Consider the following 22,165-nt stretch of genomic DNA (forward strand, 5'->3'; position numbering starts at 1 on the left):
CAGTGTTTTTCAACCTTTTTGAATACGCGACCCCTTTACAAGTTAAAAAATTCTGGCGACCCCCTAGGGCCATATTAAAACTATATCAATGATTTTAAAAAGTATGTATTTAATTTTCTTTCTGTTCAGACAAATTATTGTTGATTAAAATTAGAGTTTCAGAAGAATCGACAATAACTTAACACACGTAAAGTATTAAACACTTTCTTTAATTATAACATTGGGCTCAGGGAGCTGTTGACGTTTTTTTAGGATCAGAATTTTCAGCTTCTACTTTTCTATTTTTTATTTCTTTTTGCAAGTCAGCTCAACACTTTTTCGGCTATCATTTTCTGGGGTGGGCCGTATCCACTCAGGTCCCTCCCTGGCTACACCCATGGTTGAGACGTAAACATCGATCAAAAAACCAATTGTACTGTAAAATAAACAGGTCAACCTTCTCGCTGAAATTGTAGTTTTTTTTAATGTAGTGTAGGACCTACAAACACTTGTCTTTTTCTTTTACCCGCGACCCCTCGTGTAAGGCTTCGCGACCCCCCTGGGGGTCGCGACCCACAGGTTGAAAAACACTGCTCTAGACCATCACCGACGCGCAATTGACTGATTGCCCCTGGATGTCGGCTTCTTACAGAAACACAGCTTCCCTATCATCAAATGTCGCGGCACGCCACTGGTGTGTGTGTGTGTATGTCTCATATATCTGTAGTCTTTTGAAAGTGCAAGTTTATGGTGTACAAGTAGTGTCGCTATGTTGCACCAGTCAAAATCTAGCATTTATTAAACAGCTAAAGCAATAATAAGTAAATAATGATATATGAGACGTACACGCACACACACAACATAATGTGTGCTACAAACTTTTGACTGGCCTATGTTGTATAAGTGCAGAATGATTCAGCAGGGCAGCCTTCAGATTGGCACTAATTTTAAGTATTATCATAAATAAAACTATGTTTTTATATTGGAACATGATGGTGTATACTGCTTAAAATATTTAAACACTTCTCACCTGTTAACGTGTAATAAACATGTTATCACATGTTTACAAAAATCAGACAGTCCCGCTTTGCACGTGCATTCGCCCTGTAATTGAGATGTATTAAAATGATAATATCTGAGATTGCAACACTAAAGCGACAACATGAACTTCAGTGTTGTTGTTAGAGTTTAATCCACAAAATATGATGTGTCCAGCATCCAAAACGGCTTCATCTTCTACAAGATAACGTTTTCTGTCGCCGATATAGTTTAGAACTTGACATAAATTCAGTGATTTTTTTCTCCATTTGGTCCTCGAAGTAGTCGTCATCGACGGAAACAATCGGTTCAGGCACTGAACAAACACATAGTCGGTTCCTTACCTGTTTCCGCAGCCATCTTGGTTCAAAACCAGCGCCCTCTGTCGGATTTGCCGGACAGTGAGTGAACCGGACGGTTTTCACTCACTGTCTGGGCGAACTATTAATTTTGCCCGGAAATTTCGTAGAAATTGTGAAATTACGATGAAACAAAGTTCTTGCAAATATTTTTACATTTTTACCAGCAAAAGAACTCACACTCACTCAGTGGCGTACCGTAGTGGGAGCGGCCCGCCCCGGGCGGCACTTTTTAGGGGGCGGCAAAATTTCACAATAAATAATAATAACATCTTGTAAAAATTTGAAACATCCTAAACTATGCTATCGTCCGGACAGTCTGGGAATCGGCTCGCCGTCCGGGTGAACTAGTAATTTTCTTATCTGAGGAAATCCTGCGAAACCTATTGACCTTTTTTTTGCTTGTACGATTCATTCGCGTTCATATACACCACTAATATCCAATATAACTATTTTAAACAGGCCGCTGCACTACCACCGAATTTTTCATTGCTTGTTCTGTGACAAAACTGAATTTTGGTCTTTTAAATTGAAATACTTAAATAAGGGGGGCCGAAATTTTCCTCCGCCCCGGACGGCTGACACCCACGGTACGCCACTGACTGCACTCACTGAAACTCATCTTCAATTCTGCCATGTTAGTTAGTCTGTTTACGCTAACGTGTGACGTGCAACCTGTCGACCCCTTTTTTTTGTTTTTTGCATATACGATCGTACACGTCTCTCCAATATCCAATAGAACTAAATCATCTGTACCTGTTCTTTCTTAATTTAGGTTACTCCTACGCAAGTCCCTAGTCCCTAACTGTAACTGATTTAGAACCGCCATGCACGTTATTCATCGCATTGTAAAATGATATTGCGCATGCATCAGGAACTTCTGTTCGAACAAACCTGACCTGTCGTCCGGGTCAGTGATTTTCAAAAGGTGGCAACACTATGCGTGAGCATCGGAAATAAAGAATGCTGCAACGACAAAACCCTTCGTGTTCGTGGCAAAGACTGACAGAAAATGGTTTGGGCGCGCAGCTACAACAACAGAGTAGAGCATGTTCACAGGCTGTCCAAACAAGCGAACATTTTGTTCGTTGCGTGTTACGTGGCGCAGAACGCTCGTCTGTCGCCACCTTAGAAAGCTAGCGACTAGCGAGAGTAAGCACATCGGTTTGCATCGTTTTATAGCTAGCGGCGGGGATGGAGTTCATTTTGGCTACGACAGTATTATGTAATTAAAAACATTACAATAATAGACATTAAAGGCAAATTCAGAGGAAAAGTAATACAAGTTAGTATTATTAGAGGAGAAGGTGGTATTATGGAACCCCAATTACATTTTAGTGAATTGTAAACAAGGTATCTAAACATAAACCCATAAACATAACTACACCCACATTTTTTGTGCAAAAAGTACTTGTAACCAGGGCTGTGGAGTCGGAGTCGGAGTCGGAGTCGTGGAGTTTTGATGTTTTAGCCGGAGTCGGAGTCGGAGTCGGAGTCGTCAAAAAATCCGCCGACTCCGACTCCTTTTTACTTACCAACTTGTTATGTATATAAAACGGAAAAGTATTGGAATCGTGTCAAATTTGACCCTCCAAGTTTCCTTTTTGCAAATCTACACGTTTGGAGATCTCCCGAGCCCCTCAAAAAATTCAATAAAGAGGAAAAATTCGCGCGCGTGTGTGTTGGCGTCTAATTTGTTTAATTTCTTTATTTTCTATTCTGAGATATTAAACAATATCTCAGAACGGGTAAAGTTTAAGAAACAAAATGTGTATAAAGGGGCATTAATACTATTAAATTTTGGTTCTTAATTAAAGGTCGACAGGGTGAAGACATAAAAGTGGTCAAGTGTCATATCTCTTAATGAATATTTTACTCGTTATTAGTGTTCAAAATTTAAAAAAATAAAATAAAACTCGTCTTTACCCTCAAAGTAAGCTTTTTTGCCATTTTATAATAGTACAGTAAAACCCGTTAAGATGNGAAGATGCCACAATAATTTTTGCTCATTCACTTTTATTGTTTTTCTTTTGAAACTGCAGAATAAGCTATGTTATTACTCTGAAATTTCATAGGAACTTTATAAACCACTTGACCTTACATTTTTTCTAGGATTATATCATGCATATTTTGTGAAGAGATTGGTTTGTAAATTTAATAAAAAGAAATGAAGAGATCAATTCCTTCTATTTAATATATATTTACATTTTTATATGATTATTTGTTGTTAATAAATATCCTTGCATTTAAGAATTGCGTATGTTTTTTATTTACTTTTTGTCCTTAGCCCAGGTAATTGAAATCAGGTAATTAAAAAAGCCTTAAATCGAAGGAAATTTAACTTGTATTTCTCTTGATTTTAACTTTTTTCTGTTGGTTGTCAGAAATTGCTGATTACCATATAGGCCTAGATTATTGTATTGTATTGATTATTATATTTTATTGTCCCATTGTTTTGTTTTATAATGTATTTAATAAATCTGTATTTCTTCAGTAATAATGGAATTTTTCTTTCGTTAACCATCCGTAAAAGTATAAGTCAGTTGGAAGAACAAGGTGCAATAAATCGCGCAAATTTCATGAATTACGCCAAAATGTTCTATAGTAACTGCTTAGATTATTTAGAAGAGTGGGCGGTACAGTATATTACAGTGACATTGAACATTTTCATTGGGTTATACTAAAACAAGAACTTAATTGAGAAGATGTGCAAAAATCTTTCCATCACATTAGTCAACATTTTCCATATAGTAATATTTACGAAAACGATCTTTTTAATGAAGTATCATTATTTAAAAAATATATTGATAAGGAAAAAGTTAAATCTTGGGCATCGGCAAAAATCTCAACATGGTTAGAAATATTTCATCATTTTGAAATAAACTATGTTCCATACAATAATGCATTAAAAATTGTGGAATACGCGCTCCAATGCCGCGACTGAACGCGTTTTTTCTATCGTAAATAAAGTGTGGACATCTGATAAATCACAATTAAGTGTTGAAACTTTGAAAGCCATATTATGTGTGAAATATAATTTAACAAATTCTTGCGAAAAATTTCTTGACATTTTAAACAACGACAGCACTCTACTAAAAAAAGTTCACTCAACTGATAAATATGCGAAAGAATAGTTTTTAAAGATTTATAATAGTATTATATATTTATTATATTTATAAATTTTACGTATGTTGAAATTTAAAAAACCTAATACAATATAATTTTTGGCGTTCTTTGATAATAAAATTTGGTTGTTCCAGAATAATTTTCTTCAACGAGACAATTTTGAGCATTTTCCCATGTCAATTTTGTCCCGCTTCACCAATGTTAAAATCTGGTCATCTTATTCTAATTGGAACACTATCATTTGTTCGACTGTAAATACCCTTGTATAAAACTTATTGTTTCAATAATATATATTAATGCTAACTATTCCCTCAACTATTAAAATACAAAAGAAGAAACGATTTCACTTTATCCCTTTCAGTCTAGTCAAGGTTAGAAACATAAAATGGCGTGAAGGGGGCTTGTGGCGAACGCCACTTTTCACATCTCAACCTTCGTGAAAAACAAGCAATTCACCCGGGTGGTATGAGTCATCACTTCCTGGAACAAGTTCGAACAATACCTGCATCATCTGTGGAGAATTTGGTAGAAACAAATAATTATGGTACAAATTTACTGTCGTGCTGCTTGGGCACATTCTGAATGTACCGGTAGTTGATTTGATTCTCCAGATGATTACATTTGTTATTATTGTATTGAACGATTAAAGTTTTTAATTTAAAGTGCTTGAACTTATCATTAAATACACAAACTATTTTGAAAACAATACATATATAAAAAATTAATAATTCATATTAATTTTTTACATATGTATTGTAATATATAATAATATGTAATAATACAATACATATGTTTGTTCAAAAACTAGAAAACTTAAGTTTTCTAGTTTTTGAACAAACATATCTAACGTTTCAGTCTTTTTCAATGTTTTTATATGATGGTTCCCATTACCTCGCATGGCTGGGTAATGGGGCTCAGTGTAACGTGTTTTTTATCATTAAGACAATATGGGGAGGAATACTCGAGTTTTGACACATGTACTTTATTTTTTAGTGTACACTGTTTGCACCATTAAAATAACTTTTCACAATATTGTTAAGTTTTCTTTAATGGGAAAAAATTTAATTATTTTGTTTACTGTATAAAAAAGCAGAGCCATGGCTAAAGCATTTGACACCAGAGACAAACTTAAATATGGCGCCTGTTAAAAATACAGTCGACCCCCCTATAACACGGTAGATACGTTCCGTTTTTTATGAAATTCATGTTTTAAGAGTCCTTAAATACATGAGCCAATCACAGCCCGGCACGTGTGCAGTTTACGGATTACGTCTGTTTGAAAGGTTTTCTTCCATAAAATTAATCGATTCTAGACTAATTCGACTCAACATTTCCAAAACACGTATAATTTTTTGGGAATAATCCATATAAACTATGCTATAAACAAGAAATTGTGGGATTACTTACCGAGTGTGCACCATTCGACGACGCCATTGCTTAAGCTTGTTTTCGTCGCGGAGCGGCACATTGAACAGCAAGCGCGTGTTTCCTGATAAGTTATTTTTCTGCGAAAAATTCGCTGAACTTTGGAGACATCATTAATAAAAATATAATTTTTATGGCCGTTAAATAACAAATAGTTTGTAGTAGGTCTGCTGCTCATTTAAATTCAACGCTTTGTGCAATATCCTCTATTGGTCTAGATTTGACCAATCCTTTCGCGACACGAGTCGGCGATGATGTTTTGCCGTATTATACGAGTTTCTTTTAGCGTATTTATATGAATACGGTCGCAATTTTTTCGCCGTTACATACGAATCCGCATTATATGAACACGTTTTATAGGGTGGCCTACTGTATAAAAATCATTAAAAAAACAATTTTTATCAATATTATTCATATAATTTTTCATACTCGTATGCGAGTTTTCTGTAAATTTATTAGTTTGCCCATGTAAGAATTATTAAATTTTGGCGCCCCGTTATCTTTACGCACTGGCACGTGACCCCTTTGCTCCTGCATTTTCACGGTCCCATACAAAAGTAAAAGTAAGATTATTTTTTCGAATCTAAGTGTGTTTATGGGAAAGCCGTCACAACTTTCGTTTAAAAAATTCAGCTATGTAGAAAATTTGTTATTTTTGCAGTTTCTTTATTAAAAAAACTCGATCGGAAAAGAAACATACTAACAATGGAAATTTTCTTATACAGTTTGATAAACAAACCACACGTTTAGCTTATGGTTTTTCTTAAACTGCAAATTTTTGGGATAGTTAGGGATTAAAGTAGCCGAGAAAATTGAACCCGTGCGCATTACCCATTCTTAATGTTGTTCTTCTTTTCTTTTGGAAAAGAAGAACAACATTAACCACTCGTCCACTGGAAGGCTTGTCAAAAGCTATTAACACGAACAGACTACTTACATCAACATAAGCAAATAGCAATTATGATACATCGAAAGGTTGCACACAAATGAAAAGCATTACACATCCAGGAATCATATTATAAATACGCTTCTTAGACGGTCATAGAAAACATACACGAATTATACTACGACCGTGACATAATTACAGACAAAACAATCCGTCACTATTCACAATAGACCGGACATCATATTCATTGCAAACAAAACAAAATCACATTCATCATAGACACAGCTGTATTAAACATACACTAAAAAGTTAGTAAATACTGTACTCAGAACTCTCCCAAGAAATAAAGCGTCTGTGGAGAACGGATAGTGTAGTTATTGAGCCATATGAATAAAAGTAATCATTTATTTCGAATTATAAGCATATCCTTAGGACATGCATGCATCTAGTAAGACGTAGACTCAACTGCAAGAAGTATGGTTTGTTGTTGCTTTTATCTAGGTTCATTTTCTGTTAATGTTTAACCATGGCTGAAATAGTTTATCCGAATATATAAGAAGTAAAAAAAGTTACTTTTAAAATTTTACCAAATAACCGGGACAAAATGATAAGCTGGCCGGAATGCAAGGACCATATCATCAAACCGGGACAGTCCCGGTTTGATGATATAATTAGAGCAGAATTATTTTCGATGAATCGTAATATATATGTAAATATATTGAGTTAAACATATCCGAGTTTATATTACTTTACGTATTTGTATTTAAAACTTATCTAAAATATTGAAAATTCGGGATCATCTTTCTTAATTTCTTTTATAATGTTATAATGGTTTTAAATTAATTAACTGCACATACTCTTATTCTTTGTAAGAATTTTAAGACTTAGGTTTCACTTTCGCTACACTTTCAAGGCAACTGTAAGTATTCAAAGCGCTTGCACGATTTTCTTTCGTTCTTTGGAAGTGTAAACACTTAAGTGAATAATAGAAAAGAAAAGAGACATGTTCTCTTCTCTTCGCCATTGCCACGAAGTTTAAACCTGTCTTATCTCACAAATTCATTTCTGTTGTTTTTATTTTACAGCTTAATAGTTGATTGATTAATCTAAAAACATCTATTATTCATTATAAATCCAAAAAAAAATGCACACGAGAAATCAATTTTGGATAAAGAACACAATAGAACAAAGAAAATAATTATGACACTGATGACTTCGTATTTACATAGAGCGATCGGGTGGTGAAGGGTGGTGTTCTACGTATTCGTACCGCTTGAGAAAAAATCTGCCTCCCTGGATAGCGACCCTCATTGCTTATCCCTGTATCGGCCCTTGTTCCCTGTTCTCCAGAATAGTAGGTTAAAGCCTTAGAACTGGGTTATAAAAGTAATATAAAAATACACACATATAAAATGTATATACGGGAAAATGTATATATTTTTAATAGATTTAATTTTGCATGAAAAGAAATTCTAGGGACTCATTAACAATTTGACAGATGAAAATGGAAATGTTACTACGTTCAGTACTGCATATGTTTTGTAGAAATACTAGGCTGATCAGCTTTCAACTTTCACTTTTACCCGTTAATGATTGCAACATTAATCTATTGTATTCGAATTTTATAGTTCACTTCACACCCACAAAGACCAGAAAAATACCATGTATGAACTATTTACTCTTGCAAACGACATCACAATTCTATCAAACCTTATAAAATCGAATTTTTGGAAATGAAAAATAGCCTATATCTTCCCCGGAGCCAAGTCAATTTTTTTTCCAAAAAATGTACAGTAATTTAAAAAATTCTAAAAAGTACCCTAAACTTTTAAATCCTAAATGAACCCTAAAACTTATCAGCCAACTCTAAATTTGGAGTGAAAACTCCAATGTAACAAGCTGTATTGTAACCCCCTATCAGATTGAGTTAATAGTCTCTACAAAGCTTCATAGAAGTCGTTTCACCCGTTCTAACTCATACAGCCAGACAGACAGACAGAGACACGAATTCGATTTGATATATTGTGTATAGATTAGATTATTTTAATATTTTTGTATAATTTTCTACATATGTTAAGCTTAATTTTTCATCTATTATTATTATCATCATTATCAATAATTGATCGCTATTTCTTCAAAATTATATAATTTCCTTTCTATTGTTCTTTTCATCTATTTCTATTGTTTTATCTCATTCTTTCGTGATTCTTAAACTCTTTTTAAAAACATTTTGTCCTTTTAAAAAAAATGTATTTAAAAAAAGAGAATTGTTTTTTAATATATTTTTAATATTTTTCAATTACCACGGAAGTATTTTGAAGATTCCATCGTATAAAACTTGAAAATAACCATTAAAATTTTTAAATTATTCCTTAGATTTCAATGATTTAATAGTTACACTTCAAAAATATTAAAATGAAAATGTAATTAATTAGTCTCATAAAGAATTTAAAGCTATAAAATTAATGTTTCGGTTAAGATCAGAGTGAATCTTTCCAATTTTTTTGTGCTATTAGATGAATGTTTTTAATGTTAAAAAATATTAAAAAGTTAATTAATTATAATAGTTAATGCGAATTAATATAGAATAAGATAGATTCTATGTTAATTATATTTTAAAATGAATCTTTATACATTAAAAATATTTAAAAAGTAAGAATAAATAAGACTGATATTTTTTGAAATTTTTCTTATGTTTTTCTGGTGTTTTATTCGCTGGTATTTTGATGACGTCATCAAATAATCGTACAAAATTTTTTTCCCTTAGCAAAATGATCATTCCCAGACAACGATCAAATATAAGTAAGTCGTTATTATTAATCATTAATATTTATAAAATTTTTATTCATTATAGATTTTGTTTTTAATATATATAAGTTTATTTTATATAATAATTAGCGTGTATTTAGGCTACAAAGAAGGAAGGTAAATGATATCAATAAAACTTAATCTTAAATAATAAGCACAAAAATTCACCGTTTATTGATAATCAATACTTATCAATTTTAAAATACCAGAAGTTTTTTTTAATACTTTTAATAATTTAAAATTAATTTTTCATTTCGATATTAATTAATATAAAAATAAAAATATATCTTAATTAGTATTAACAACGTTAAAACACGTAAACGTATACTAAAAAATCTTCTCTACTCGCCATGCCCAATCACCAGGAACAAACTAATTAAAAAGAATTTATTAATAAGGCTTTAATTTCTGAAGGGAAATGTTTTAAATATGATCTCTCCCATCGACAATTACTTTGTTTCTCTTAAACAGTATACATATGATTATGTGAAGCTACGTAAGATATTGGGAACATAATAAGTATTATCTTGCTGAAAAAATGACTTTATAAACCTGCCATGGAAAACAACACAATAGGGCTCGGAATTTCCTGAATGTATCGCCGCTGTTTCCCTTTACACCACTGTTACAAGTGACTGACTCTTATATAATAGTAAGGATGACTCCTCAACCCAGCCAGCCAGCGGATGCAGTGTGCTGCTGAATAGTATGACGTGTTCACAAGTATTCCTCCATACTCAAAATGGCCGTCCGTTCCCAGTGATGTTGAGATGATAATGACTGAATGAGTAGTGATCGAAGCCAAATTCCTTCAGTTGTGTGTAATGTCTTTTAACTGCATATAGTTCTGTTGTTTGAAGTCCTTCAAAAAACAGGTACATTGAAAATTCTGAAAACAATAAGCCTCTGCGAGCATTTCTGTATGATACTAGAGTATTGATTTTAAGGCACTATGATGGCATTATCTGGCGTCAATTGGACCACAACTGTAATCATTTACTCCTCATTATCAACTGTAATCATTAGTTAATGTGCATTAATTAATTATTGATCTCTGTCGACAATTTTGATCGTTAAAAAATGGAAAAGTTGTGAAATGAATTGCTTTAATATGATTATTATACCTTAAATTACACGTAGCAATTTTCCGCCCCGCAGGCAACTGCACCTGCAAAATGCAACGAGCGCGATTTGGTCACATTGTTCGTTGACGTTTCAATACGAAAAACGTGACCTTATAGTAAAGCAATATCCGCTTCGTCTGTTATCTTCTTTTACTTTTTGTCTGTTATATATAACAGTAAAATGGCGATCGGTCAAAAACTGGCTTCCCAAGATTTTTACATTTTTAAACTTAGGACACCTTGAAACGTCGAGAAATGCAAAAAAATTCGGAGGTAATTCGTTTATTTATGTGTGTGGTGGCACAAATTTGTTCACTCTGTTTGAAGCTTAATAATTTCTGTACTTTTTGTCGAATATTTCTGAAATTTTGCGGACAGATTTGTGTATTACGGAGATTGATGCTATTAAATTTTGGTTATTAAGGGTCAAGGGAATGGGGAGATAAAGGGGTTCGTATATATCTCCAAGAGGGTCGGACTTAATCCGTTATTCTAATGACGATTTTACTCGTTATTAGCATTTACAATTTTCAAAAATATAAAATAAAAATCATATTATTTTCCTTTTATTATTATTATTATTATTATGACAAATTTTAACAATCGAATTTTCATATTATTTAGAACGATTATCGTATATGAAGTTAGAAATGAGTAATTTCGAAGACGTAAATGTAAGTAATGCATAAAACTGTGAATATTTTATTATTTTTTGTGTTTTCTATTAATCTACGAAGATGATAAATTGAAGCTTTGCAATATTTAAAAAATGCTTTAGAAATTTATTGAATAATATTTTTAACTTACACTTCGATGATTTCAACATCTCAATTATACAATAATATTCCGTGGATTATATTCATTATGATCATTATTGCTTTCTAGAATTTCTTTATATGATAGATTTAAAGTAAATCTAATGCTTAATTGTTGTTTTTAGAATAATTAATGTACAACTAACATTATAAAGGTTGATTTAAATTAGCTTCTATCTATATACGATTCCGAAAATTCTACTTATTTTATTAAAATCAATGCGTTTTTGTACTTTAAGATTAGTCAGTAGAAAATAATTAAAAAGACCATTCATTTCCTCGTTATTTCAATTTCTGTATGATATTAGAACATGTTTAGTATGCTTTAAATGCTTTATATATACTGTATATTATATTCATCCATATCATATATATCTATATTATTCATCTACAATATATATTTACATATACAGTAGACCCCCTATAACACTGTAGATAATTCCGTGTTGTATGAATGTAGATATTCCATGTTGTACGAGTCACTTAGATTTTACAAATTTTGTAAAATATAAGTGACTCGTACAACACGGAATTATCTACAGTGTTATAGGGGGTCTACTGTACAATACATTATGTATATTCTATTTAGAATCTAATTTATATTAATATAGCAGTATTTCACTTTCAGAAAGAAATAAGATAAATCAGAAATGAAAGAATAATTTTTAAATACTTATTATGACTCTTTTAAAAACTACAGTTTTTTCAGATTTGTAATTCTTGGAATATCCAAGAAGGGGGACAAGTGGTCACTTGTCCCCCTTCTCGGAAGTCCACGTATATGTCAATAATCTAATATCTTACATAATACGATATATAAGTGAAATAAAAGTTATATTGAAATTATAATTCTTTTTCTATTTGATTATTAGAAAATACCTTCCTCGTCATCAACAGAATCAGTTACGATACCATTAGAATCAACATCTTCACCGAGTGTTTCAAGATGGATGAGAAAAGCACAATCGCCCATTTCTACAATTGAACATCACAATAACAACATTCAACAGAATAGTTCCAATAGTATAATTATTAAAACTCCGTCAAATCAATACGAAAACATCGTCCAACCTAAGAAAAAATGTCATTTATATAAAGGACTTCTACTAGCTTCACTCTCCAGTGTTTTTTTCTGTTTATCATCGGTAATCGTTAAATATATGAGCGAACTAAATCCGGCTCAGTTAGCCAATTCCAGATTTCTTGGTATTTTAATCTTCACCATGCCCACGCTTTCTTGGAGGAAAGAATTTCCATTCGGTCCTAAAAACTTACGTCCTTTTCTACTTGTTCGAGGACTACTTGGAGCTTCTAATTTGTTTTTAAGATTCGTTGCTTTTCGTTATCTTCCATTAGCAGATGCATCAATCATTGTTTTCAGCGTTCCAGTTTTCGTGGCAATATTTGCGAAAATTTTTCTTAAAGAACCTTGTGGGATTTTTCAAGGCATTACCGTTTCATTAACTTTATTAGGAGTTTTTCTAATTACAAAAATGCCTCTAGTGATAGCCAAAGGAATTTCATATACAAATGAACAAATTTGGGGGATTGTTGCCGCCATAACTTCTACAGTATTTGGTGCCGGTGTTTATATTGTATTAAGAAAACTAAAAAACTTACATCATTCCGTGATTATGTTTAACTTTGGATGGATTGCCGTTATTGAAACAGCCATCATAACCGCCATCTTTGGATTTAATATTCCGAAATGTGGTTTGAATCAAGGATTAATCGTTTTGCTTGGAATTTTTAGTTTTTTTGGCCAATCTTTAATGACTCTGGCTTTGCAAACCGAAAATGCTGCACCAGTTTCTATAGTCAGAGCAGCAGTGGATATTATTCTAGCATTTTTTTGGCAAGTGTTGTTTTTTCACGATATTCCAGATGTTTACAGTATAACAGGAACTATTTTGGTAACATTTTGTATTTTTATGATAAGTATACGTAAATGGAAGTTATCTCTACCAGAAGATTCGAATAGTCAAAAGTAATTTTCAGTTGTTTCTCTTTGAAGAGAAATTACCAAAGAAAATTTTTATGTTTTATCTCATTATTATCATCAATTTATTTTCATTCACAATTTAAATTACCGTAATCAATGAAAATTAATTTCAACGAATTAATTATTATTATTATTATTCAGAAATATGAAAATGATTATACATTGAGATAGCGTATATTAAATTGAACTTTTAAAATACAAATGTTTTTTCTATTTATTTTGATAAATGAAAACATAATTTTTATATATTTATTCAATTAGAGAATATACAAAAACTAAAAAAAAATATATAAAATTTATTTTATAAACATATAAATTATTGATATTATTAACACTATTAGGCCTCGATCGAATCCATAATGAGCTTGCTAAAAAAAGGCCTACGGGGAGAAAAAGAGTTAAAATAGAGAGGTTGAGGCCGAAGTTTTCATCTCTCAAACGTGAACGTCAAACGTCGAGCGCCACTTACAAGATTGCGGCGCTCGACGTTCGACGTTCACGTTTGAGAGATGAAAACTTCGGCCGCAACATCTCTAATATAAAAGAAAGAATCTTATTGTGTTATTGAATATTTTTGCAGATATCTTAACGCGAGATAATATTGAATATGAAGTCATTCTGGCGTAGATTATCCCTGTATGATCGACTCACTCATCTGTATTTATTTAACGGGCACAACTTATCAGAACATTGTATACATTTTATAAATATGTTTCAAATATAAAACGTTTTTTTACACTGGTTTCTATATAACAATGCCGGAAAATAGCATTTTGAAATGACTAAAATAAAATTAAAAAAAAACAATCTTGAAAAGAGAATAGCTTCTTAGAGCAGTAAATTTCTACAAACACTTTTCTTAAAATAGAAATTCTGTACGCTCTCAGTTGTTTTTAGTATTTTTATATTATTACCGTTATTTTAATGAGCAAACAGAAAAAAAACGCATTTAAAATAATACAGGTAACCCCCGTATAACACGGTAGTTACGTTCCAAAAAAAATTGCCGTGTTATACGAAACAAAGAACTAATACGAAAAGGAGGGTTAGGTTCCAAAAATTAGAAAACATGATGGTATATTTTCATAATTAAGATAAATATCTTCATTAAAATTTTTTAAGTGATATATATTAATATAAATTAAACAATATTTTCTTCTTCATCACTAAAAACACTATTAATTAACCGAGAGCGTTTTCTTTTTGGCAAGTTATCCTTATCCTCTGAGCATTTTTCTGCATTATCTTCAGATCCATGCTTTACCTTTTGCAAAATGTATGTAATTTTAGATTGCTTGCTTCTAGTTAAAAGGTCTTTATAAATTTCCTTATATGGTGCTAAGCACTTATGAAGAATAAAGCAAGTATGGAATAAGGGAAAAACATTCGGCAACATCAGAAGCAGAAGCGTCGAGATCTGGCAACATTGAAACAAGTTTCGAGAAGGACCACCTGTATCGACAGAAGGCGAGAAGAGAAAATTTACATACTTAAGTACAAATAGTTCACGAAAATAATAATTTTCGTGAACTATTATTAGTTAAGTATGTAAAAATTTATTACATTTCCTGTTGTACGAGGGTTTTACCCAATTCTCGAACAGTGTCAGAGTGAATCCGTGCTATAAAAGTACCGTGTTATACGGGGGATGGTACCAATTCTCGAACCGTGTTAGAGCGAATCCGTGCTATAGAAGTGCCGTGTTATACGGGGGTTACCTGTATTAACATTTTTTTTTTACTCTTTCCGCTTTTTAAGCCCACAATGGGGCAAGTCCACAATGGGGCGTTGATAATGAGAGATAGGGGATTGGTATATCTGGAGCAGACTGCCCATGAAAAATCCCCGAACTTACTATTTGGATTCGATTTGAAATCCTCCAGAGTGGCCATTTTAAATTTTCTTTTTAATTGATTTTTTGGAGATTTCTCGTACAAGTGTATTTGTTGCCTTTTCATTTCCAGAAAAAAAAACACAAGCTCTAAACTGGAGTTAAATTGTAAGAAAAAAACTATGACTATGTTATGAATATTTTTAATAAAATTTTGATATTCTGTGTAAAGTTTCATTCTATCATTCCAACCAATCTATTGGAATGACAGGATTTTACGTGGTATCATTAATTGAAATGATAATCGATGTAATTATTATGAATCAATGATTACAGTACTTGGTTCATATCTTTCAAATCCATGACACGCTTAATAATTAATTAATTAATATTTCAATTAATCAATAATTCCTCAAAATTCAAAACTCCACATTAAGCAGTACCATATTATTAAATTAAATATTTGGCTGTTACATTACTTGATTAACTAATTGTTTCGTATTGAAGGTGCAGTGTTATAAAGAGCCTCGTAATCAGAAATAAACATCCTATAAAAAATAACAGCAATAGAATGAAATTAAAAACGAATACTGTACAAAAAAGCATTCTTGTGTGTTCAAAACAGAACATCATATATTTGAGACGTTTAGCCAGATGCAAGATCTTTCGCCTCTTTCTTTCCGGCTCTGTCTCTATTCCATCGCAATATAACAAAGTCGTGCGATGTCCTAATAATATAGAGTAACTGTACCATATTTTGCCTAGACTAACTATTGTGCGCTCCCTTGGACAATGTGATGAACGACAAGAAAGCAAACATAACCGAAAAGAAGCATCAACCGTAGAGACATATGCCGTAGACAGATAGATATGGTAAAGGCAAGTACATTGTGCTTTTGTTGTAAAAATATGAAAAAAAAATGGCAAACAATGTGCCAAGAAAGTAGTACCTATTTCCGACTATCAGTGAATCCAATTTGCATCCACTAAGCGATATCAGTACACAGGATATTGCGTGGATCAGATCGGAAGACCCAAGAGTTTTATAAAAAATATTTACAATACTTTTTTTTATAAAACCCATCCCTACCCTCAAAATTAAGGTTTTTGCTATTTTATAATCGTTAAAAATATAAAAGCTTTTAAAATAAAATATCATAACAGATGGCACCACCAAATGTTGCCGGGAAAGTTAAGCAACACTTTGCTGGATTTTAATTAATTAGGAATTTGATATGCCATGTTTACTTTATTATTATATCTGTGTTCTGTTTGCCTTAAAGGTTAAATTTTATTAGTCAAAATTTTAAATATTATAAAGCGGCATTCCCTGGGTTTGGCTGCTCAAGTGCTGAGCGCCTTTTGTTACCTTCTTTCTAAGGCCAAGCGGTTCCTTTCCCTGAACACTGGTAGTTCGGTCGTGGGTTTGCCCCTCGCCAGGATGGGCTGTCTACGTGGAGTTTTACCGGTTTACTCCACATCTGTAAGGTCTGAATAAGGGCCAGTTACCTTTAAAAATACCTTCCGAAAAGTATCCCCCTAGGCAGATCTCGCCCAAGTGTTATGTTGCCGTAATTTAACAAAACAAACAAATAACCTCTCCAGGAAACGGCCTACACAATAATTGGCACAATTCTAAAACGAATTGATTGTATCATTATACATTTACAAAACAGATGTTACAGAAAGGCCATAATAGCTTGACACATATTTTTGTTTATAAATAATTACTAATTTTTTTTATTTTTCTGCATAATATTTAGAGAAAAATAGTCTGCTATCAATAGTCGATTATAAAAATACATTTTTGAAAGCAATCCAGTACAAAATAATGTTCGTTTTACCTTTAATACAAATACTTTTCTTCATTTATTGCAATGCAAAAACAGTACCTGTTTCGAATTGTAGTAAGTATTTCTATTTTTTGTCTAATTTGTAAGTAAATATAAACATTTAATTCACAATCAAGCTTCTATAATTTGGTTAATAGGTAGTGTTGAATCGCCATTTTCTATTTATAATGTAAACGTCGATCCCCTACCTATTAAACTAAATAGTCGAGCGAGTGTATCATTTGATGCTAATAGTTTAAAGGCTATTGAGCGTGGTACCAGGGTAGAAATGAATGCTACGATTGGACTTATTAGTTCGTCATGTGCAACAAATAAAAGATTATGGTAAGTGATTTATATTATTAAAAGATATAATCTAGTTATGAATTCTTACTTTATTTTACTTTTAACAGTTTCAATGTATGCGAATTAGTAAGAACTGGCGAAGTTTCGTGTACCGTCAATGGTGACCAATGTAAACAATGTCCGATACCTGCCGGAAAAATCGAAATTAAAAACTTGATCATTAAAACTCCATTTTTGATTGTAAGTGTGATTCTGTATTAAATTCCAAACAGTTTTCATTATAAATTTTAAGCAATTAATGGGTTGGAATATTATTTTATACTAGAATTTCGCATATTCTGTAATTTAAAAATGCATAAGTCTTCGGTTATATCTTTATTATAAGATTTTAAAAAATCCCTTGAGCGTTTTTTAGTTCATTTTTTTTCTAATGTTTTTATATCAGTATTCAATCTAAAATCAGAAATAATATTGGGTATATTTTTAAATCTCTCGTCTAATTTGTATAACAGTATCAATCATAACGTTGAAAAAGTAACACCTAAATTCCTTTACCGAGTTTTGTAAAGCACCATCTGCTATTTCGGAAAATAATCTTTTTCTTTTTCGAGTTATTTTTTCAGGGAAGTCTTCTGAAATATTTGAGTACATGCCAACTGACGGTTTTTGCGAAATAGCTTAAAGTACTAAGTAATAGAGAGGTTGCGGCCGAAGTTTTCATCTCTAAAAACGTGAACGTCGAACGTCGAGCGCCGCCATCTTGTAAGCCTAGAAGTTTGACAATGGCGTTTGCAACGTCGAGCATGATTCCAATGACGTTGCAAACGCGATTGGATGTTCATGTTTTAGAGCCGCAACCTCTCTAATAAATCGTAATATTAACGCATTTGTAAACGAACGGGTGAAATTATATAAGATAATATCATAATTTTTATCAAAAATTACAAAATTTTTAATTGAAATAACGTGATTTCCGGTTTGCATCGGAAGTTCCTACATAATTAATCGGGGCATCCTGCCTCTACTCTTTCCACATCTGATCTCGGCTTTTTCTGACTCAGTTGTCCAGATGAAAAAAAGACAGACGACAGTGGGAATTTATGGGTCTACAATTTTTTCATATTACAGCCAATATATTAATGTAATGGAGTTTCTAGCTAGGCGCAAGCAGTGGGGCGCATCAAAGCAAAGACTTTTGCGGGCTCGAGTGTTTAATAACTTCATGACAAGAAAAAATTAATTATAAAATATTCTATATAAAGAAAATTTGAATAGCCACGTTATATATGACTTAATCAAAAACATAAATTTGTGGGACTTTAATGAATAATTTTTGTACGATACTCTTCGTTATTGATTAATACACGGGTTCCGTCCTACGTAGTAGGACTAAACCCGTGTATAAACCCGTAGTAGGTAGTTCCGTCCTACGTAGCAGGGTAAGCATTGCATCCAAGGGCATCGTACAATGGTGTGACATTTTAACAATTAAATGTAAAAAACTTAAAAATGCTTTCTGTTGCATTTATATTTTTATTAAGAAGAAATCCGTGGTTACTGTTTCAATATATGTTTTTACAATATTTATTTCCACATCAAAAAGGTTCAAATATTGTAATTATTACCTTGGATAGGTTTCATTAATTAATTTAACATATTAAGGATTTTTTCATTTTTAACTCTCCGCCCTGTGAATATAAAAAAAAGGCGTTTTTTTCCACGCCAATTGTGGAATGGCCGGATGAAGGGCGAGTCCGATGTATCCGAGACGACCCGCCGAAAAATTTCTGGGTTGGCGCTTGACCAACGGACTGGTTCCGTGAAGTTTTTCCGATTTTCTTTGGGTGTGTACAATACCTGAAATATGGTATCGGTATGGTAGAAAGTCTTCTCGAGAATTATTCCATTTCCCTGGCATATTATTCATGTGTTTTCTTGCCTTCTCTCGTCAAATCAAAAAACTAATTAATTAAATGAATTGATTCAAATTGAACAATTAGTAGAGTATATGAAAATAAATCGAATCGTTTTAATTGATAAAGATAAATAATTAACTAGAAAACGAATATTCAGTATGTTGTTTTTTGTTTAGGAAACAAAGAATAATGAGTTTTACTGAAATAACTTTCTAGAGAACTAATTCAAAAAGTTTATTTTCATTACAGAATAAAACAAGATTTTTAGTAAGTCTTGACGTTAATTAATGATACTGCATGAAATTTTTCATATTATCAAAGCGCACGCTAAAATTTTGATTTTATAATTATTTTTATTTTCAATTTAATAACATCAAACTTAACAGTTAGATTATATATATATATGGTAACATTAGTTATACTAATTATGTATAATTGATTAAATATGTTTAAGCAAATAACACATTAACATATAATGTAAAAAACATTACATTATTTTTATCTACAATTTTTGTATAGATTTGCATAAAAATCACTAGTTTTGATAAATTCTATTCAAATATTTCAATTCAAACTAATATAATTATTTTCATTATTTATTATAATTTAGATTCCGAGAATTACAACCAACGTCGAAATACGAGGGTATGATTCTTCAAGAAATTTAATTGGATGTGTCATAGCTAACAACGTTACAATAGAAATGTGAGAAAAATGAAGTAATCTTATACCTTGTTTTATAAAAGCTGAATTGAACCCAAAAATAATAACTTAATTAAATGAAATATTAAAAGTTTCTCAATTTTCTATACATTTTTTTTTTATTTATAAAGATTTGTAATTACTTTTAATTTAAAAACATAATACATTATTTGATAAGAATATCATATAGTAAATTTAACTTGTGATTTTTATTTCAATAAAAATGAACTTTGCACTCTGTGGCGCCATAAACTGTATACAACTTTGCAGTCATTCTGTCAACGGATTTATGAGAAACTGCTTGATAACTGGAAACTTACGTCCATAGAAAAACTCGAAAAACTCAGGAATTAAACTGGTTAATTAATAGATTATTACATCTCTATTATACTGTATTTTGATATGTCTGAGATAAAAACTTCTAGCCAGAAAGATGTAATCATACAACTGTCATCTAATATAAATCTAATAAAGTATGTAGCCAGTTATGCCATCCACTTTTCAGATAGTTGATCCAGATATTTATTTCAATTAAAAATTGATATAATTAGCAGTGATCTAGAAACTACTACAATTAAGAATCTAGCATAATACATTCAATGATTCAATATTTTTATCATGTTTAGTTTTATTTGACATGGCTCATAGCCGATTACTTTAATCAATTATACAATATTTTTCTAATTTTAACAAATTTAAGTATTGCAATGCCTTCCAGTTTCTTGTGAACGACTTACAACAAAACTGGAGTTTAAATTATATTATTTTATAAAAATAGAATTACAAAATACAAAATGTTCCCTCTCTATGCTTCCTTCTTTTTACTTCTATTCTCATACTTGTGCACTTTCCACTTCTGGTGCAGTGCTCTTTTACTGTCTTCCTTAAGCATACTTCTAATGTACTCTTAGTTTATCTTTTCTTTTTTTCCTTTATTTATTCATTTATTTACCTTATTAATTTCTTTGGAGAATTAAAATATTAATCCCACCTACTTCCCTAAAATCATATTTTCAATGAACCACCAGAACATAAATTACAAGAATGAAATGTTAATACTTAAATGAAAATTTCCAAATATTTGTTTTTCCCTTACTCTAATTCAAATTTTTGAAAGACTTCGTACAATACAATAAGTTGTCAATAGTATATTTTCCATGCATAATAAAGATATTTGTAAATTGAGTTTTTTAGATTTTTAACATAAAATAAAACTGTATAAACTTACACACAAATATATAGCAAAATTTAATTTTTATATGATACAAATTTTCAATTTTATAAAAATAATTATTGCAAATAAAAATGCAGTGTCTCAAGAAAAAAACATGCCATGGGATTCAAAACACACAAAAAAGTTAATAATAATCTGGAATTTTTTGTCCTTTTATTATGCAAAAGTATAACTCTCACACTCTGATATTTTATTTCTAGAGTTAAAACTAATAATGTGATTTTCTATATTTCAATCAAAGAAAGAAGCACAGAAGGATTCAAAATTTCTTACCAAAATGATTTATTTAATTTGAATAATACATAATATCAATATCATAATTTTAAGATATTTGAATAATTGATTCTTCTATTAACCTAAAAGTAAAAAAACAATTCAATTATATATTAAACTTTCTAAAATAAATTAAAAATATTCAAATCTTAAAATACTTAAGAACTAAAGTATATTATTTTAAATTTAAACATATAAAAATTTATTTGTAGATTTTTAATAATAATAATAACTCTCCCATGGTCACCACCTGGTCGTGGTGGGAGAGCCCAGTAATTTTACTGAACCATAGAGCAACGCAGGCTGGAGCACAAGCTCCTGGTAGGGACACCCATGCCAGTAAGGTCTATGGGGAGAAATGAAGCTAAGAGTGACCACACACCCACATTCTGTGGAGATATTTAACATGGTAGTAACCAGATCGAAGTTTGATACCGGCTCGGACGTCGCCCGGGTTAACAAGGTCCGCGTTCGTGGGTTAGGCAGAGGCTCACGTTCGAAAAATAGGC

General features: G+C 31.4%; 2 protein-coding genes and 1 pseudogene across 2 annotated transcripts in view; 2 read left to right on the plus strand and 1 right to left on the minus strand.

The window, feature by feature from the left end:
* Positions 1-3,367: 3,367 nt before the first annotated feature.
* LOC111630856 lies at positions 3,368-4,510 on the plus strand (annotated as a pseudogene).
* Positions 4,511-9,547: 5,037 nt separating this feature from the next.
* On the plus strand, positions 9,548-13,739 carry LOC111630831 (solute carrier family 35 member G1-like). Its single transcript, XM_023374996.1, has 3 exons — positions 9,548-9,615; positions 11,370-11,419; positions 12,433-13,739. Exons 1-3 carry the CDS (start codon positions 9,585-9,587, stop codon positions 13,549-13,551), a joined length of 1,200 nt encoding a protein of 399 aa, XP_023230764.1. The 5' UTR covers positions 9,548-9,584; the 3' UTR covers positions 13,552-13,739.
* Positions 13,740-19,217: 5,478 nt separating this feature from the next.
* LOC111630837 (eukaryotic translation initiation factor 3 subunit C-like) overlaps positions 19,218-22,165 on the minus strand; it is a 69,644-nt gene continuing 66,696 nt past the window's right edge. The window contains exon 35 of the mRNA XM_023375001.1: positions 19,218-19,492. Within this exon, the coding sequence (XP_023230769.1) occupies positions 19,485-19,492 (8 nt within the window). The 3' untranslated portion in view covers positions 19,218-19,484. The remainder of the gene's footprint in view (positions 19,493-22,165) is intronic.

This window comes from Centruroides sculpturatus, unplaced genomic scaffold, assembly GCF_000671375.1.
Source record: "Centruroides sculpturatus isolate CEXI.00-Female unplaced genomic scaffold, Cexi_2.0 scaffold6, whole genome shotgun sequence".
In the NCBI taxonomy this organism is placed as follows: domain Eukaryota; kingdom Metazoa; phylum Arthropoda; class Arachnida; order Scorpiones; family Buthidae; genus Centruroides; species Centruroides sculpturatus.